This window comes from Gopherus flavomarginatus, chromosome 7, assembly GCF_025201925.1.
Source record: "Gopherus flavomarginatus isolate rGopFla2 chromosome 7, rGopFla2.mat.asm, whole genome shotgun sequence".
Taxonomy (NCBI): Eukaryota; Metazoa; Chordata; order Testudines; family Testudinidae; genus Gopherus; species Gopherus flavomarginatus.
This window is the reverse complement of record NC_066623.1, coordinates 91,614,746-91,633,212: the sequence shown is the minus strand read 5'-3', so window position 1 is coordinate 91,633,212 and position 18,467 is coordinate 91,614,746. Positions and strand designations below refer to the sequence as shown.

At 39.6% G+C, this 18,467-nt stretch overlaps 1 protein-coding gene across 4 annotated transcripts in view; it reads left to right on the top strand.

The window, feature by feature from the left end:
* The window catches only part of MIGA1 (mitoguardin 1), a 67,201-nt gene that overhangs the window by 29,962 nt on the left and 18,772 nt on the right, over positions 1-18,467 (top strand). For all 4 annotated transcript variants that reach the window (XM_050961880.1, XM_050961882.1, XM_050961883.1 and 1 more), the window contains exon 8: positions 13,048-13,148. In XM_050961880.1, coding sequence (XP_050817837.1) covers positions 13,048-13,148 — 101 coding nt within the window. The remainder of the gene's footprint in view (positions 1-13,047; positions 13,149-18,467) is intronic.

Below are 18,467 nucleotides of genomic sequence, written 5' to 3'. Positions count from 1 at the left end.
AAAGAGCTCTGCACAAAAGTAGAGGAGGGACTGGATTCCAAAGCCTGTTTTTAAATATGAAAGAACAGCTAAGAAAAGGCAGTGACGTCTGAATCAGACGATTGTGGTATCTGGAAGTTATCATGGCACTCTGTGTTACAAAATTCCCAATCGACAGCCTAGATTTTTTTTTTTTTTTTTTAAGTATTCGTGGGATCCAAAGTAGAGTTTGCTGTGGCCAAAATAGATTTGATGATTTCTAGGCTACAGGAAAACAGAATGCGGAGAGGGAAGGAAGAAACAAGAATAAACTATGTAGACAATCTGTTTGAATTAACTGTGAAGGAATTAGACAAACACAGATGCCAAATCTCTGCTTTATTTCATCAAATTAAATTTAAAGTATAGAAGCCAAATGATACATGAATTATTAGGCTTCAAAACAAATGGAATGGCCAAAAGCCAGTCAAATTCTTCAGTAGATGTACTGGAATTTTTGGATTGGGATTTAAGAACATTAGTCTAAAATCAGACAGGACCCACTGATTGTTGGCTTCAGTGCCTAGCACAGGAAAAAAGCAACACATGGACATTGTCTACCTACATAAATGTTTTAAATGTGACTTAAAGCTTGTGAAGGGAACAGGATCTTTTATGAAATAAAAATGTGCTGGCAGTTTGAAAGCAGGACTAAGAATTCACTCACTGGTATTGGGAGGCAACTCGGAATAAGTTATTTTATGATGTACTTCCTCTTGGAGTGCAAGAATATGTCAGACAGCAACTAATTTAGAGGTTTAGTACAGCTTAATTTGGGTTTACCACTGTTAAATTCCAAATTTGATTGTGTGATGACAGAGTAGCAAAGTGGAATGTTAATGGCACTAAACAAACAAATGCAAAGCATTTACTGTGTTGCCTGAACTCAACAAATGACTAAAATGCTGTTATTCCAAGAATATTCCTGTTTGTAATATGTTTTAATAGCTCCACTACTCACTCTTCCATACATTTAAAACGTGCAGGAGGCAAAGGAAAGGTATAATTGTCTAAGTTCTGCCGTTGAGCTTCTTCACAGAAGTTCAGCATGAGTAACTTCAAGACAGTATAGTATAAACAATTTTATTATTCAGAGATTATGGCACTGAACACATACAAGACTAACTTCTGGACATTAATTTACTATGCAAACATAAGAGAAAATATCACAAATATTGGTTACACACATATACATATACCATAACAGCAAGAAGCCTTATTGAGAGTCATTGGTAGAAGTTTATAACGTGCAGCTGTGAACAAACAAATGTAATTTTCAAAACAGTCAAAGGAAAAGTGAGACCCTAAAAGGCCTCATTGTGTATGGACCACAAATTACCAATTTCAATAAAACTTGTTATATAGGTCAAATAAAGTTAATCAGTAACAAAGAAAAGGTACAAGCTCATATTTAATATATGTGGGAGTGTGATCAGGTTTGTTTACTGAATATGGTTCTCTGAATAATCAAGGAGATGGGCCAAACTATTGTGGTGGTTTGGTCTTATTTTGAGATTTTAGTTTTAGGTTAAATATTAAAATAGCAGTATTTCTTCTAGGTTATTTAATCTTTTTTTGTAGATATTGGTAATTTGTCCAAGGAGCTAAAATGTAATTATACGTCAATTCAAAATTTCAAACATAAGATTTTCTTTTTGAGCTTTAAACTATGAAGAATGTAGCTGTATTTGGTAACTGGTGTGACAGCCAGGCTGAGTCAGCTGTCAAGGGTGCAAGATTTGAGTCTCTTGCCTTTCTTTTCTGCTAACAATTGGAACTTTGTCAACTAAATGGACCATTTGTGAGGAGGATATAACTTGGAGACTAGAGATTTTCTCTAAAGATTCTGGTGGGCTGCAAAGGGATGCTGTGCTGGTGAGGAATGTGCTTTTAGAGAAATAAAATTTAGATAATACATGCAGATAATAGTTGTTACTTAAAATAATCCCGTTGGTAACTGTGCTAAATCCTTGTTTGTTTTTGATTATTGTTACATGGCTTCATCTTCAGGGGATGTCTACTGAAGATTCACAAACTTCGTCTCTCAGGGAGATATGACTTTTGAAGTAAAGTTGACCAGTTTATAGGTGAATCTTGGCAATTTTAACTTGAATGCACCAATAGCCAGTTCCTGCTTGACAGAACTGATTAATTTTTTCCAAACATTTACTTAACACCTTGATTAAAATTCCCAGGAGCTGTGTTTGAATTGTGACTGTTGATGAAGGTAAATTAAGTTAAAGCTAGCTTTCGGATTTTTTTTGGATTTCGAAGTGACATTGGATGCCCAAAGAGCCATGATAATAAAGACCATTTCATTTTGTGTCTGGCTAGAATGCTGTGCCCCATTCTGTTGAAATTGGATCTTGTTACAGTAATTGCTAAGTAGTCTCCACGGTGCCACAAGGACTCCTCATTGTTTTTGCTGATACAGACTAACATGGCTACCACTCTGAAAGTAATCCATTTGTGACTTCAAGGTTTGATTGTTGCAGCTCATTTCTAGGTGTGAAGCTACAGATGAGAAAGTTGACTGATACAAAACAAAGCAGCCAGTCTGCTTAGCCACATACTTCACTGTGAGCGCATCTCCTCCAATCTCTGTATTCACCTCCCACTCTCTGCACTGGCTTCCCATTGAATAAAGTCCATTATAAGGTCTCTGAATCTTCAGAGTTGTCCAAGGGATTGGCTGTAGTTACCTATCAGCTCCCCTGTCCCACCCCCTGTAACTTATCACTGCAACTATATTCCATTGGAACTATGAAACTGAGAAGCCAAGAGGAGAGAATTATGAGTTCAAGTCACAGAACTTTCAGCAAGAGACTTAAACTATGCAACTTGACACTACAGATGATAGCAACAAGCCTCATGATATTCAGAACTAGATACAAAGCTCCATCTTTCTGGCCTGCAGAAAGCTTTTTACGCACATGTTCCTTCTTTCACTAATACATACACAAAAATTACATCCCCAAACTCATCCCCAAAAACCTTATGAACCATTCTTCCCCATTTCTTGTACAGAGTGGGGGCTGAGAAAGATGTTTATATTTTTAAATACTTTGCAGTCTCATAATGGGACCTGTTACCCATATGGATGTTGAGAGGACTCTGTTAATTGGAGCCAGAGCTACCCATGAAGAGTCCAGGCCCCTTTTCTTTTGAGAGTATGATGTGTCAGTGTTATAGCATGGAAGTGCTCATGCTGTTACAGGACCATATAAGTACATAGACATAAGGCAGATTCTACAATAACATTTCTTTAGAATTTTCAATAGCCTTTATTCTAGTTTTAAGTCAACTTTAAATTTTAGAGCACTTTGACAAGATCAATATACTTTTATAGTCATTATTTTTGTCATGAGAACATCTGCTAATTCTACATCATCCTCTTTACAAAGATATCATCTCCAAAGAGCTATTGCTTCTGAAATAGTAATATGTTGGAAGCATATAAACTAACTAGCATCACTTGCTTCAAGATATTAGACTAAAGCTATTGGAGAACTTAGGACTAGTTTACTTGCAAATGTGGTCTGTAGTTAATATATTCTTCAAGCAGCTGTTCATTCCTAGACTCTCATTGTGCTACTGTCTCTTTTCTCATGTTCTCATATCTAGGAATGTTCTTGTAACATTTGAACAGTGTACACTTCAGCTGTAACTTAATTTTTACCCTAAAATTTTCAGAATGTACCCTTCTTGTAGTGTGTTGAAGGTGTTAAGCACCTGCTTAGCTGATGGAGTTTTGGAGGTTAAGAGCAGCAATAGAAAGCCAGGAATATCTGACCAGGCAGGTTTTTTTGGTTTGTAAAGACTGATTTTTGAGTGGTCATATGTCACTTGCCAGAAGACTTAATTTTCTATCACTCAGTAGTTAATACTTTCCTTTTGAATTGGTTTGGTGTTATCCTATGAATTTGCCATTCTTGCTAAATAACAGTAACAGGAATATGCATTTTCTGTGTTTTAAAACTAAAAAATTTAAAAAATACATTGTTGAAACCATGCACACGTCAGAAAATTCAGGATTCTCATTCCTACTATAAATGTAAGTCAGCCAAGTTACGCGCACACATGCATTAGAGAAGGAATATTACAGTAATACAGCATTAGCAAAGAAACTTCTATTTACTGAAGTCCGTAAGCTTATTTTAAAAGGTGAATTTAAATAAAAATTAAGAGAAACAATATCTACAACAAAATGTGTCCTCAGTCATCACTATAGAGCTACTCTTTGTCCAGGAGGATAGATCATGTTCTAATTATCTGGGTCACTGTGTTATCTGAGTGCTAAATACCATATTTTAGGATCACAAAAATCTTCTATTCAGGTCTTTAGTCTACCCCTTATACTATCTCCAGAGACCTCTGCTGTCACTGAACTATCTTGCAAGGAGTACTAGAGAGTAACTTAGTCTACGCTCTTCTCTTTCTGTCAACATCACATATAACAACTTTGAGGATACTAAAGCTGAGGGCTACCACAAAGTGTTGCTGCAACATTTTGTTGCATCAACCTACAATGAAGGCTGGAAGTTGCGAGTGACTTTGATAGTCAGCAGATGAGCTTGTTAAATTGCCAATGCCAGCTACTCAGTGTGGATAGCTTGAATGGGCTGTATCTGAAACACTCACTCACTCATGCCCGTCACCCCAATCGGGGTATGGGCTGCCAACAACAGATCTCCAGAGTCCTCTATCCTGGGCCATTCGTTCTAACTGGTTCCAAGTATAGCCCATTTTTTTTGCTATCAGCCTGAAGGTCACGTCGCCAGGTGTTTCTTGGACGGCCTCTTTTCCGCTTGCCTTGAGGGTTCCACCGCAGTGCCTATATCTGAAAGTTAGGGCAAAAATCTTTTTACTCACATAACATGTCTTGCTATTACAGTTTGTGTTGGTTTGTACATATTTTTAAAAAAGGAAATCAACTGGTACATAGAAATAGCATTTTTGTGAAAAGGTCAAATAACTTACCATCTAGGAAAGGTATGTAAATTGCTAATAAAACTAGTAACAAGTCTCTGAAAGACTTTTGACAGACATGAAAACACTTCCTAAAAATGAATGGCTGTAAAATTTCAAACATATTACATCTGGTAGACAGTTATTTACCAAGGGATCAACTTTTTAAAAGTAATTTAACAAAACTTACTGTTTTCAAAATAAAATTTTCAAAAACGCTTACATTCCACTTTCAGCGTTTGTAGGTGTGTTAGCAATTTTTTATCTTCAGTGTCTGAAAAGCAAATAAATCATTTGGCAAAATTATTGTTCCCAGTGGTATAGTCTGTTCAAAAGTGTGCATAACGAAGACTAAGGTTCAAGATTGTTTGAACTTCTAAACTCGGCCTTCATCTCCTCTTAACTGTAACGCCACTCTCTCTTGTAAGGGTCCCCAAAACTTTTCCATAGCATGAACTCCATTATAACAGAGAGATTGGCTTGTGACACTGCTTCCATGATTCACAGTTTCACAGACTATTTCCTCTTCCATTCAGAATTCCATAACCAGAGCCCTATGTATGCTACAGCAAGCCAGGCCTAAACTCTGCAGCCAAGTCTCTAGAATCAATGGGAATTTGGTGCAGCAAACTGAAAATTCTCTGGCTGTTTCATTTACATTAGGAACCATTTTTAATAAGTTCTGTTTATACATGTTTCTATTTAATCAATTAAATGTCCCCTGTGTTGTGATGATACATAATCTATGTAATTTAATGTCAAGATTAAAATTTGTAGTTTTCGAAGTGCTGAAGATTTTTATATTGACTCATGATTACATACTAGTCATCAGAGACTAATAGGAGGTTTTGGCAGCCGGGTAAAGATGCATTTGGGGCTTTTACCACAGAGAAGATAGAGGAGACCTTATGGGATTATGAGATAAGCATATAGCAGGCCTTAGGCCAGGAGTGCCCACAACAAATGTTTTGATGGCCTCATAGTGCCACCAAATAAAAATAATGTATGGTTGTCTCTAGTCCAGGGGTCGGCAACCTTTCAGAAGTGGTGTGCTGAGTCTTTATTTATTCATTCTAATTTAAAGTTTCGCGTACCAGTAATACATTTTAACATTTTTAGAAAGTCTCTTTTTCTATAAGTCTATAATATATTACTAAATTGTTGTTGTATGTAAAGTAAATACCTTTTAAAAACGTTTTAAAGGTTCATGTAAAATTAAATTAAAATGCAGAGCCCCCTGGACCGGTGGCCAGGACCCGGGCAGTGTGAGTGCCACTAAAAATCAGCTTGCGTGCCATAGGTTGCCTACCCTTACTCTAGTCATTACTGGACCTAAACAGAATGAAACACAAATAAGATGCTTTGCGTGTCCTTGTCTTTTTGCTGCTGTTTCTTTTGCTTTTTTCTTTGCTTTTTTTTTTAAAGACCTGTTAGCTAGTAAGTCTGCTGCTGTGAAAAGTGATATTTGTATGTTTGTTAATATCACTTTTCATAGCAGACTTATTCAGCCCCGGCAAGTCCTGGGACAAATTAAGCTATGGATGGGGAGATGAGCATGGAGTCAGCAGGGTAAAGGGACAGTGGTAGGGGTGATGAGCCTGGGGCTGGAGCCACATGGATGGAGCCTGAAACTCTGGGACCAAAGCCTGCTCCCGCCCTGGGCAAGTGGAGAATTCACCAGCTCCCTGCATCTCCAGCGTTTGTATCTCTGGAGGGGTGCAGGGCTGAACCCCTGCTGGCAGCCCTAGGAGAGGGGCAGCTGCTTTGCTCACCTCCCCCCAAATCACAGCCCAGGAAGCTGTGGCCACAAGAAAAGCCCCTGGTGGCTGCATGTGGTCATGGTGCCCGCATTTGAGAAATGCTGCCTTAGGCTATATCTACACTTACACTGTTACAGTGGCACAGCTTCCGTGCTGCAGCTGCACTGCTATGGCGATGTGTAAGTGTAGCCACTCACTACAGCAAAAGGAGGGGTTCTCCAGTCACTATAGTTAATCCACGTCCCCGAGAGTTGAATTCTTCTGTCAACCTAGTGCCATCTACACCAAAGGTTACATTGGCTTAACTTGTTAGTGTTAGACCTAACCTGATTCTTATTTACACAAAGGCTGCTTTACCCAGATCTTTGTGTAAATGAGAATCGAGCCCTATCTAAATGTTTCTGCTAAAGGGATCAGCTGTGAAATGGTTAACATTAATGCTTGCAATGTCAGCAGAGGTTTCAGAGCTCACCTCACTGAGGTGAATGTGGCAGTTCACATCTCTCAGACCAATTGTAACAGTCTGTCTACAGACTCAGGAAGATCTGGAAGATAACACTGACTTGGCTTGCTGCAGTTAGCTCATGATTTAGAGCAGTTCTCAACCTTTTCATACTACTATACCCGTTTCAGGAGTCTGATTTGTCTTGCATACCCCAAGTTCAGGGCCAGCTCCAGGTAGGGTGACCAGACAGCAAATGTGAAAAATCGGAATGGGGGTTGGGAGTAATAGGCACCTATATAAGAAAAAGACCCCCAAATTGGGACATCTGGTCACCCTAGCTCCAGGCACCAGATGAGAAAGCACATGCCTGGGGCAGCACATTGTAAGGGGCGGCATTCCGGCCAATCTTGGGGCAGCACATTCCGGCCATCCTGCCATGCCGCCGGGCTCCCTGGGATGCGCCACTCCCTGCTGCCTGCACCGGCCGCCGCCTCCCGCGCTGCTCTGAGCCTGGCCCAGCCGAGCTGCCTTTAAAGGAGAGGCTGAGCCAGCACCTCCTGCAGCACCCGCCTGCCCAGCCGGGAGAAGCACCCCAAGACCGGAGAAGAGAGCCTCTCTCGCCAAGCTGCGAGCGGGCTGCAGTGCTGCCCTTCATCCCCCTGTGAGCTGCCTTGACTGCCCTCCACGTGCTCCCTTTCTGGTTTTTTTTTTTGGCAGCCCTGCTCAAGTTTCACTTCACTTAAAAATGACTTGCATACAAAATCTAAATATACAAATGTCACAGCACACTATTACTGAAAAATTGCTTACTTTCTCATTTTTACCATATAATTATAAACTAAATTGATTGGAATATAAATATTGTACTTACATTTCAGTATATAGTATATAGAGCAGTATAAACAAGTCATTATCTTCATGAAATTTTAGTTTCTACTGACTTTGCTGGTACTTTTTATGTAGCTTCTTGTAAAACTTGGCAGATATCTAGATGAGTTGACGTACCCCTGGAAGACCTCTGCGTACTCCCGCGATACCTGTACCTCTGGTTGAGAACCACTGATTCAGAGGTTTTCTTTAACAACTATGAGAGATATAAACTATTTTTAAAATGAAAGTTTAGATTATGGAACACAGTTCTGTAGTAAGGATCAATTCCATGGAAAATTCTTCAGCCAAACTACATCTACATGCAGCCCTGCCTTTAACATCCGTATTACAGCTATAGCAGTCGCTTATGTGGAAAAGTAATAAAAAAGAAAAAAAGCATTTAATGTATTTTTAGAAGAGTATTAATGCAAATTATGAGCTAGAAATAAGGAGGAGGCAGAATCGTTTTACCAGTCTGCTTTCTGTAGACCTTCAGCAAGTGCTTTAGAGGCCACCAGTGATCTACAGTTGAGTCTGAGAACTTCTGAGCTTGTCTGCCCTTCCAAGTTTTGTTAACAAAACTTATGTCGACACCCAAAAGTTGACAACAAATATCACCAAAGAGTGTTCACGCTCGCTCCCTCTGTCGACAGATCATGTCCACGTTGGGGACACCATCATCGAACAATGGACTTTGGACATGTATCCCATAGTGCAGTGTTGTGGGAAGGAAGAGCTGATCAGTGCGCATCTTGGGATTCTCTCCAAGTTCTTCCACAGCCGCCTCAACTGGCAAGCGCAGCATCATCAGTAGCTCTGTGAGCTCTCTGTGCTGAGGAATGGCAAAGCAGCACAGCAGTCTGCCTGCTTCTGTGTTCCTAGCGCAGGGCAGAACAGGAGCAGTCCAATGATTTGCTCTTTGTTTGCTCCCCAAAGGGAGTAGCACACAGATATTTCCTGGAGTGCATGCCTGCAGGGCAGCAGAGATCAAAACACTGAGCAGAGCAATCAGGGCAGGCATTGTGGGATAATGGCGGAAGCCAATTCTGTCAACAAAACAATCAGCAATGTCTATACTGGCTCTTTGTCAACAATAAAGGAAGGGGAAAAGACAAGTCTCTCGTAGGGGTGGAAGTTTTTTTTTGTCACCAAAACTGGGCATTTTTCTTGGCAAAAGTCCCATTGCAGTGTGTATGTTCTTGCTGCTTTGTCGTTGAAAGGCAGTTTTTGGTGACAAAACTTGCCAGTTTAGACACGCCCTCTGCTGTCTCAGCTCCCCAATTTACAGTACAATATATGATTGTTTCTTGATGCTTGGACAATCCACCTGGATGTTATAATGGTTTTTTCTTCTTATCTTTAAGAAGTGATAGGCTAGCAGAGAGAGAGAACACACTGCTGAAAACAATTAGAGTATCTGACAATCACTGCTTTAATATGTGTGTGACACTGCGCCCCATATTCTTCATAGAGATATTGTTGTGATATGAATATGGCATGACTAAGTTGTTGTCATCGGAAAGGTTATGATTTACTGAATACGATTTTCCTATTTGTGTGTGTGTATCATTTTTGTATCTAAAGTTAGCAATATGGACTATGTATCAATTGCAAAAGTGTATGCACCTGGGGAATGCCCACCAAACAGAATGCAATTAGGCTGGCTGGTTAGTCAAGGGGCCATTAGCATCTTCAAAGTTCTATTGTTCTCCTTAATCTCCCACCTTCCTGAGAAGCTTCCTGGGATGCTGCTTTGACACTGCAGGGTCATGTGATCATGTCACCTGGTACTGGACCCCATTTTGGCCTGCTAGTATTTTTCCACTAATAGGGAATGGGGACCAACATGGGAAACACAGGATTCCTGCCATATGTAAATCCTATTTAAGGCAGGGTAGTGAGTTAATCTAGGTTGGTTCTTCACTGAATCCCCGCCCAAGATGACTGCTGAAAATACCTAAGACTTATCTGGGGAAGAAAGCACTGGACCCAAGCAAGAAGGTGTCTGGCCTGTGAAAGGAATATCTGGAGTTTTAAGCTGCAATTAAGAAGAGTTTTTCTACAAAAACTCTGCAACCTGCTTAAAACAATAGTTAGGGTGAGAAATTACTACTTGTAGTCAGTTTCTTTTAGTGTATTACACTTAGTTTGTGTGTTTGCTCAGCAGTCTGCTTTGATCTGTTTGCCATCTCTTATATTCACTTAAAATCTATCCTTTGTAGTTAATAAGCTTGTTTTTGTTTTCTACAAACCAGTTTGTGCAATTCATAAAAAAACTGTGCATATCTTCTGCCACATTGAGGAAAGGAGCGAATGTCATGAGCTTACGCTGTACAGTTTTCTGTGCAGGACAAGACAATTTTGGATTTACACTCCAGAGGGAGTGTGCATGTGAGTGCTGGACAATTCCCAAGTTGAGTTTTCCCACTCACAGCTGATCTCAGTGTCTCTGTCTTTCTCCAGCTGAGTGTGTCCCTACTTGCGTCTGTGCTGGAGGAGGCTTGAGGGCCTGGCAAAGCAGGACAGGGTTAGGGAGCCGAGGCCGGTGGAACAGGCAGTCTCAGGGTATGGCTACACTTGAAATTTCAAAGCGCTGCCTCGGCCACACTTTGAAGTGTGAGTGTAGTCGGAGCGCCAGCGCTGGGAGAGAGCTCTCCCAGCGCTGCACGTAAACAACATCCCTTACGGGTGTAGCTTGCAGCGCTGGGAGCTGTGCTCCCAGCGCTGTGGCACTGATTACACTGAGGCTTTACAGCGCTGTATCTTGCAGCGCTTGGTGGGTGTTTTTTCACACCCCTGAGCGCGAAAGTTGCAGCGCTGTAAAGTGCCAGTGTAGCCATGGCCTTAGTGGTACCCCAGTACATCAAATGGCACTCCAGGCGGTGGACTCCATCACAATGCATAATAGTGAAGTTGTGGTTTAAAGTTGGATTCAGTCTCACTGACTGAATGCAGTATAGCAATATCTAAGAGAGTTTTTGTCCAGACTTTGAATATATACATCTCTACCCTGCTATAACGCGATGTGATATAACACGGGTTCACATATAGCGTGGTAGCAGCGGGGCTCGGGCGGCGCTTTAAAGGGTCTGGGGCTCCAGCTGCTGCGGGGAGCCCAGGGCCCTTTAAATCACCGCTCGAGCCCCGCCGCTGCTATCCCGGGGCTGTGGCAGCGGTGCTTGCCAGAGATTTAAAGCGCCTGGGGCTCCCTACAGCAGGTGGAGTCTGGAGCTCTTTAAATCATCCCCAGAACCCTGCCGCCCCTACCCCGATATACGGAGTTTCAGCTATAATGCGGTAGGGATTTTTGGCTCCCCACGACCGTGTTATAGCAGGACAGAGGTGTGTTTTCCTTGGATCTTCTCAAACACAGATATTTAGTTTAATATTGTTAGTTTACTGATATCTCGTGCATAATTGTTGAGTTGCCATTGTAAATCTATAACAATTACAGAAATGATAATGTGGATTGTAGCATTTGAACTGATGAGTAGACCATTCCAGTAAAACTGGCATACAACCACTTTGCTGTATAATAGTGTTTTTTATAAAGTATAACCATAGTAACTGATCTGGATGACATTGGGTAGCTGGTTGTTGCTGACTGCTGGAAATAAAACAGACTTTTTAGCAACACATGTGTAATGTTTGAAGGTAAAGTAATCCAAGATAAATGCCTGTGGCTCTGTTGAGAGTGCAGTATGAAGTACATCAAGCCAAGATTTGACTAAATGACTTATGAATCTAATTCTTCTGTGAAAGTGCTTCTGCATGATGAAAACAAAACCATATATGCTGGCAGTGTATGCAGCAATTGTTGAAATCTGAAAAAAGTTAAATGCAAATGAAAGGATTTGTATTGCAGATTAATAGAATGTGATATTAGTGGAAAATATAGGCTTTGTTGAAGGTTTTAAAAATCATAATGCCACTAGAAATTTTTCTAGGTGTGTTTATTTCACTGAAGAGCATTGGGGGGAGATAGAAGGGGTGGGGGGAGGTTTACATTTTCCCTTGCAGTTCCCTTTTAAGAGCATGAGAACCAGAAAATAAACTGATTTTACTCTGGTTACTGTCCAAGCTGAGTGAAATGGGAAAACTACAGATTTGGGATAATTTAAAAAACAAAAATGCCCCTTACCCCCCAACTGGTTTAACTAGAATTATAGTTTTCTTTTTCTTTTTTTAAATGATCAGTACAACTGAGATCACACTGAATATTGGTCACATTATTAAAAAAATTGTGAAGGATATGTATATTTAAAATATTACAAAAATGAATGGAAATAAAAACCTGAAGTAATAAGATGCATTAAGTATTTCTAGGCTTCTTATATTTTGAAGCTCATAGGATGTACCTAATTGGGTGTTTTAAAAGTTGTTAAAATTCACTTACTTTTTTTAAAAAAACCGATACCACACATAACATGTCCTGATTACAAAAAAAAAAGCTTTTATTTGACATTTTGAAAGGTTTTAAAGTCTTAGTTGATTATTTAAATTAGTTTAGTGAAGTAGTAGATGTTTGAGGAGAGAAAAAGAGCCTGAGAGGACAAAACCCATAAGGCATCTTTGAATCTTTCTTGCTGTTTTTTTCATGGGAAGTCTCGTATATGGCCAAAGAAGTTGGTGTGTTTAAAACAACCCTGCAAATAAAAACTGGGAAAAACCCCAAAATACTATGTGTTGGGGAGAAGAGTAAGGGTTTAGTTTGGTAACTTTTTACTCTTCTAGCTGTATGCTGTAGCTTTCTAGGTACCTCAACAAAATAAATGTGATACTAAAGCTGTAAAGTTTTCCATGCATTCGTTATATCAAAATTTGCTTAAACAACTTTTATATAAAAGATGTGTGACATCTTATTGTTACAAAGTTAAAAGGAAGGCCTTCTTAAAAAATGCCATTTAAATTCAAGACTTGTACCTAAATCAATAGACTGTCAAAGAAAATGACAAACTGGTAAATTGATTTCTTTGCATTTTTAAGATAAAGATACCGATATAACGGTGAAGGATTCCGCAGAAGATTTCTGTCTGCGAGATACACTGAGCATTGCATCAACAGACTCCTTTGTTTCAGCAGCTGAGGTAAGAGTCAGAAGAATTTCTTCTATAACCGTACTAGAATCTTTTTCATGAAAAATATATAATTACTAATGTTTCTTATTTCTTACTGTAAATTAAAAGCTACTAATTTTTACCGGGAAAATAGATTGCATCTTACATGAAAAAAAGCCTCCCCTTGCAGACAACTTCCTAGTATTTTTTTTTCTTTTTACCTTGGACCAATGGAATCACAATCACACTAATTCCTGTCGTCTTTGTTTTGCTTTCAAAACTGTCATTTTAGTGCTTTTTTGGTCATTAGTGGCACATTCCATGAGTTATCCATCCTTCTAAAAATCAATTGCTAACAAGTGTAAACAACTATCCTTCTGGGTATCAGTGCTGGATATCTATGAACACCTATATATGGTTCTGATTACTGAGGAAGCAAACTTAGATGGGACACTACCAACCATCTAAATAACTGTATTATTTCCCCCCTGCCACCTATCCATAATCTAAAGGTTTTGGGGGAAGATGCTTCCCTTGTGAAATTAATTTTCTGAAATGGATTGCAATTAAACTCTTGATCATATGTAACAGTCCAAAATTCCCTGAGTTTGAAATCTCAAAGTAACTTGCAGTGCTATGACAAAAAGTAATTTCTAACGAGGAATATATCTCCTGTGACTAGTTGCCCTTTCCTGTAATTTGGAGAAGACTATCCAAGGTCCCTTCAGATGAGTGAGTGCTGTCAATTCAAGAGGATACAGAAAAAATAAGATACCCCGTCATCTCTCATTTTTTACATGAACTTTCCTACTATTTAAGCAGATATGCAGAGAGAATGCAGTCTGTTATCTTGTGTCTGCCTGGTAACAGGCAGGGGACACAGTCTTTCAGTAAGAGAGATTGATATATTTTGTGGGGGAGATTCTTCCTATCCTGAGCCTAAAGTGACTCAGTCTCCTTAAGAAACACTGTTATAACTGGCAAGAACAATAGCCCTGACTGTTGCCTTTCTAAATTGTCAAGGTAGTCTCACCATCTTGATATTCTAAAGCCACTAAAGGTATGTCTGCACTTCAGTCAGGAGATGAGATGATAGCATAATAGGCATAAACACAAGCTAGCACTGAACAAGCTAGCTCACTAACTAAAAATAGCAGTGAAGATTCAGTGGCATGCGTTTGCCACTTGAATATGTATCCAGGGTGCCATGCAGGTTTGTATTTGAGAGATTGATCTGTGCCACTGCCTGTGTTACTGTGGCTTCACTGCTGTTTTTAGTAAGCTTGGTCAGGTGTGCTTACCTGTGCTACAGTCACACCTCCTGACTGCAGTGCAGACATACCCTTAGTGCCAGTTCTGATTCCCTTCCTCCCAAAAGCACAGAAAATGGTGTAAGATGCTCTCTTCCTGTTCAGTTGTCTTAGCCACTTAGCAATCATACCCTGAACATCATGACCCCTCCCAGTGACATTCATTTGGGGATGCTACTTGTTACTTCCCTAGGAATGAAATTTCTGTTGGAAGAGGAAGTCCTTTGCCACTTTCTTGATCTTCGGACGTTCATAGGAAACTACACATTTATCATTCAGAAGTGTATTGGGATATATTTTATTTCCCCACAGTTGTTTCTGTGGGAATAAAAGCCTTCAGGGCCTAGTTCTAGTTCAGTCCAGGTTGAGTAGTCCCACAAATAAGGAATGCATACTAAAAACAAAAAATCAATAAAGGACTACCCACCATGAGTCAAATGGTGTCTGATTACACTGCTCTACAGCCAAAATGCTTCTGAAATAAATGTAGTCCAACTTTACTAATTCTGGGTCACTGAGAACAAAAATGATGCTTAAAATTGTTGATTGGCTCTAGTTTTCAAGATATGCTATTGGGTCAGTATATATGACCCTTGACTTGGGAATGGCGGAGGATAAGTGAGTTATAAAGGGAAGGGATCTCAATTTAAACCAGAAATGACTAAAATATATCTTTGACTGGATCTACGAATAAATCTATGACTGGGTTTGGACAATACTTGCTTTTTAGGCAAAACAATGAATGATGCAATCTGAAGCTGGTATTGCATCATACATGATATGAATTGCATCATGTTATTCCTAGAAGTCATGGATGATGCAATCATAACGAAGCTTACATCACTCTGCTGAACAAATTGCCCTATATCAGCTCTAGAAATCATATAGTGTCGTGCTCTCTTATTTGTCAGTGTTTGATTTTGCAAAGGGACACATTTCTGTTTAGCCAAAGTGAGCAGAGATGCCTCGTACTTGTGTGAAGAGTGCAGATAACTTCTGCTATGTTTGTGGTGAAGTGACTTTTGCATCACAAAAGCGCAGTATAACCATTATGGTTAAGAAAGCCTATCGCCTTTCTTTTGGCTGCAAAATTGGAGATCAGGACAAGAGGTGGGCCCCACACATATGCTGCAACACTTGTGCAACAACTCTTCGCCAGTGGTTGAACAGGAAAAGGAAATCTATGCCTTTTGCAGTGCCAATGATTTGGAGAGAGCCAACAGATCATACCAGCAATTGTTACTTCTGCATAGTGCCTCCAGTTGGGAAAGGTGTGTCAAAGAAGAAAAAGTGGACTGTGCGTTATCCAAACATTCCATCAGCTATACGCCCAGTACCCCACAGAGAAGGACTGCCGGTTCCTGATTCACCAGAATCATTCTCACTTGAGTCAGACGAGGAAGAGGATGAAACTTCTGGTCCTGAACCATCAATGTCACAGGACCCACATTTTCTCCCATCCTCCTCCTCTGAACCACACCTCATAACACAAGGTGAACTGAATGACCTTGTCAGGGATTTGGAACTACCCAAGAGTAAGGCAGAGCTGTTGGGCTCCAGACTACAGCAGTGGAATCTCCTGGCAGGCTATCAGGGCAAATGGAGCCCATCAATGCTTGCAGACTATTGCTGGACAGTGACAAGAGATGCTCCATTTAATAAATACAAGAGACAAGCCAAGAAGCACCGAGTAGACACTGAATAGGACTAAACTATGTACATAATAATTTTTTGCCTTTTGTTTCATAATAAATTTTATTTATATAACCCTTTTGCTGATTTTTAAAATGTTACATAAACAGGACATGTGAAATATTATCATGTAAAGCAACCATAAACACATGAAAAGACCTCAGTTTACAATTTATGATTAAAACTCTACACAATATACATAGACATAAAATGTAAAAACTTAAATATCTTAGAAACAGTAGCCAATCAGTTGTTTTAATTGTCATATTTGAATTCAGCACATCAAAATACATAATAAATATCACATTTTATCTCTGAAGCAGATGACTTCTCAAAAATTGTAGACCAGTATTACCAATTATGAGCCTCATTGCTGTGGAAACACACTTGAAGCCTGGTAAATGAGAATCATCTTTTATATGAATATGCTAGAGAGGAAGGTGATGAAGGCCCTTTGATGTTTAAAAGTAACTTAAAAGTGTATAAACTTTTTTTCAGCATTACATTTGAAATAGCAGAACTTGCCTCCTTTACACCTCAACCTGCAAGAAGATTTTAATAGTCTTTAGAGGGTCTAGAACATCATAGTTGGAGGTTGAAACCTGAGCTACAGTATTCCCAGTCCCTAACCATGGGGGAAGGGGACGTTTCATCTTTAGCTCAGGCACAGTTGTCCCAGTTTTCATTGTCCCCAAAGTTGTCTAGAACAAACCAGAGGTAACTCTGTGAGTTGAAGTTACTAATGTTTTTGGAGGGGTTACTATTTTGGAGACGTCGGACACAATTGGGGGCCAGGGGGGTTGAATTGTGTTTTATACATCTTAAAAGCCTCACTTTTTAAAATTTAAAAAAAAAAATTCAGAGATTTAATAGTTCACCTTTCAGGCAGCCCAGTTTTGGGAAACCAGTCCTATTTGATGTGATGCCCCTAGCCCAGTCACATGTGGGATTTGAACTCGAGACTTCTGGATCTAGAAGTGTGAGCCGCCACCAGGATCTGGTTTGTTAACTTATTGGCAGTATCATACTCCAGTATCTTCATGTGGTTTAGTCACAAGAGAAGGGTGAAGAATTAAACTGTGTTAATGTGGGTTATTTAATTCACACACGTGCATGGACTTTAAAAAAAAAGGATATATTTCCAAACTAGGCAACAGGGCAGCCATCTTTTCTGATGGAATAACCTGCTCTTGCTTCCAGTAGAAGCTTGTCCTGTCTCTGGGAAGAGAGACACTTTTTAAAAAAAAAAAAAAAAAAAAAAAAAAAAAAGGGTGAGGCAGTCTGTTCATATAGGAGAATTAACAATTACTACTTCCCAGTGTATTTCCGCTGTTGGTAGAGATCACCAGTTGTGATCACCGAGGAGTAGGTTGTTTTCTTCATGGGGTTGGAATGAACCACAAGTTTCTACAATTCTGCTCCTGGGTATGGAGTCTACTTATCCATTATTGTCTGTAGCTGTTGCACATCTTCCCTTTTGTTCCATTTCTTTGCAAGACAAACTGTTCTTTCATCTTGTTCTTTGATTTTAGTTAATCTTACTAATCATCCTGAATTATACATTCTCTTATAGTGGTTTGTAAGAGTCAGACAGTACTTTCTTAGGAATTTTTGGCAAAGCTATGAATACTTCTTTTAAAATCTTGGAGGTAGTGTGCCTCAGGGACTTACAAATTATGGAGTTAGTGCTCCCTTTGGTGCTAGCATGAGAGGTTCTCTTTAAGAAACATTCCATGTGCTGTATGTTGTTAATTCTGTCTGAGTTTCAACACTGTAGTATCTGACCCTTTTTGGCAAGACTGTGTTAAAAATGGGGATGTGAAGGTTACATGTTAGAGTTTCAGTGTTTCTCAACTTTTGGATTCAGAGAGTAGTTTTGTGGTGAAATTGTGGCAAATTTCCCTTTTCAAATTACTAGTCAAGTTTATTGTTCCTTTTGAAGCCCCTCAAGGTTTTATCTGGACCAGGAAATTATATTGGGAAACTTTTACCCTTACCTTGTTTCTGAGAGGGAATTTGACTGACAATTCCTAGACATTAGGAACTTTAAATTGTGTTATGGTGAGAAGGGAAAAGAAGAAATGGGAAGATGAAATGACATTGTTACAGATGTATTTTCAAAGATTATTCATTGGTACAGGCACCTTTTTCAAGTTAAAGTTAGAGTACATTCCCCTCTGGCTCAGATATCTTCGCAAGCTAAGAGAAGTCAGTCAGACATAGAAGAAATTTTCAAGCCAACTGCCTGATCCTACTTGCATTCCTTTGCCAGACATTATTTCTCAGAGACATTAACTTCCACTGAAGCAGCTTTTGCACACAGATGTCAGGACAGTTGTACCCTTTT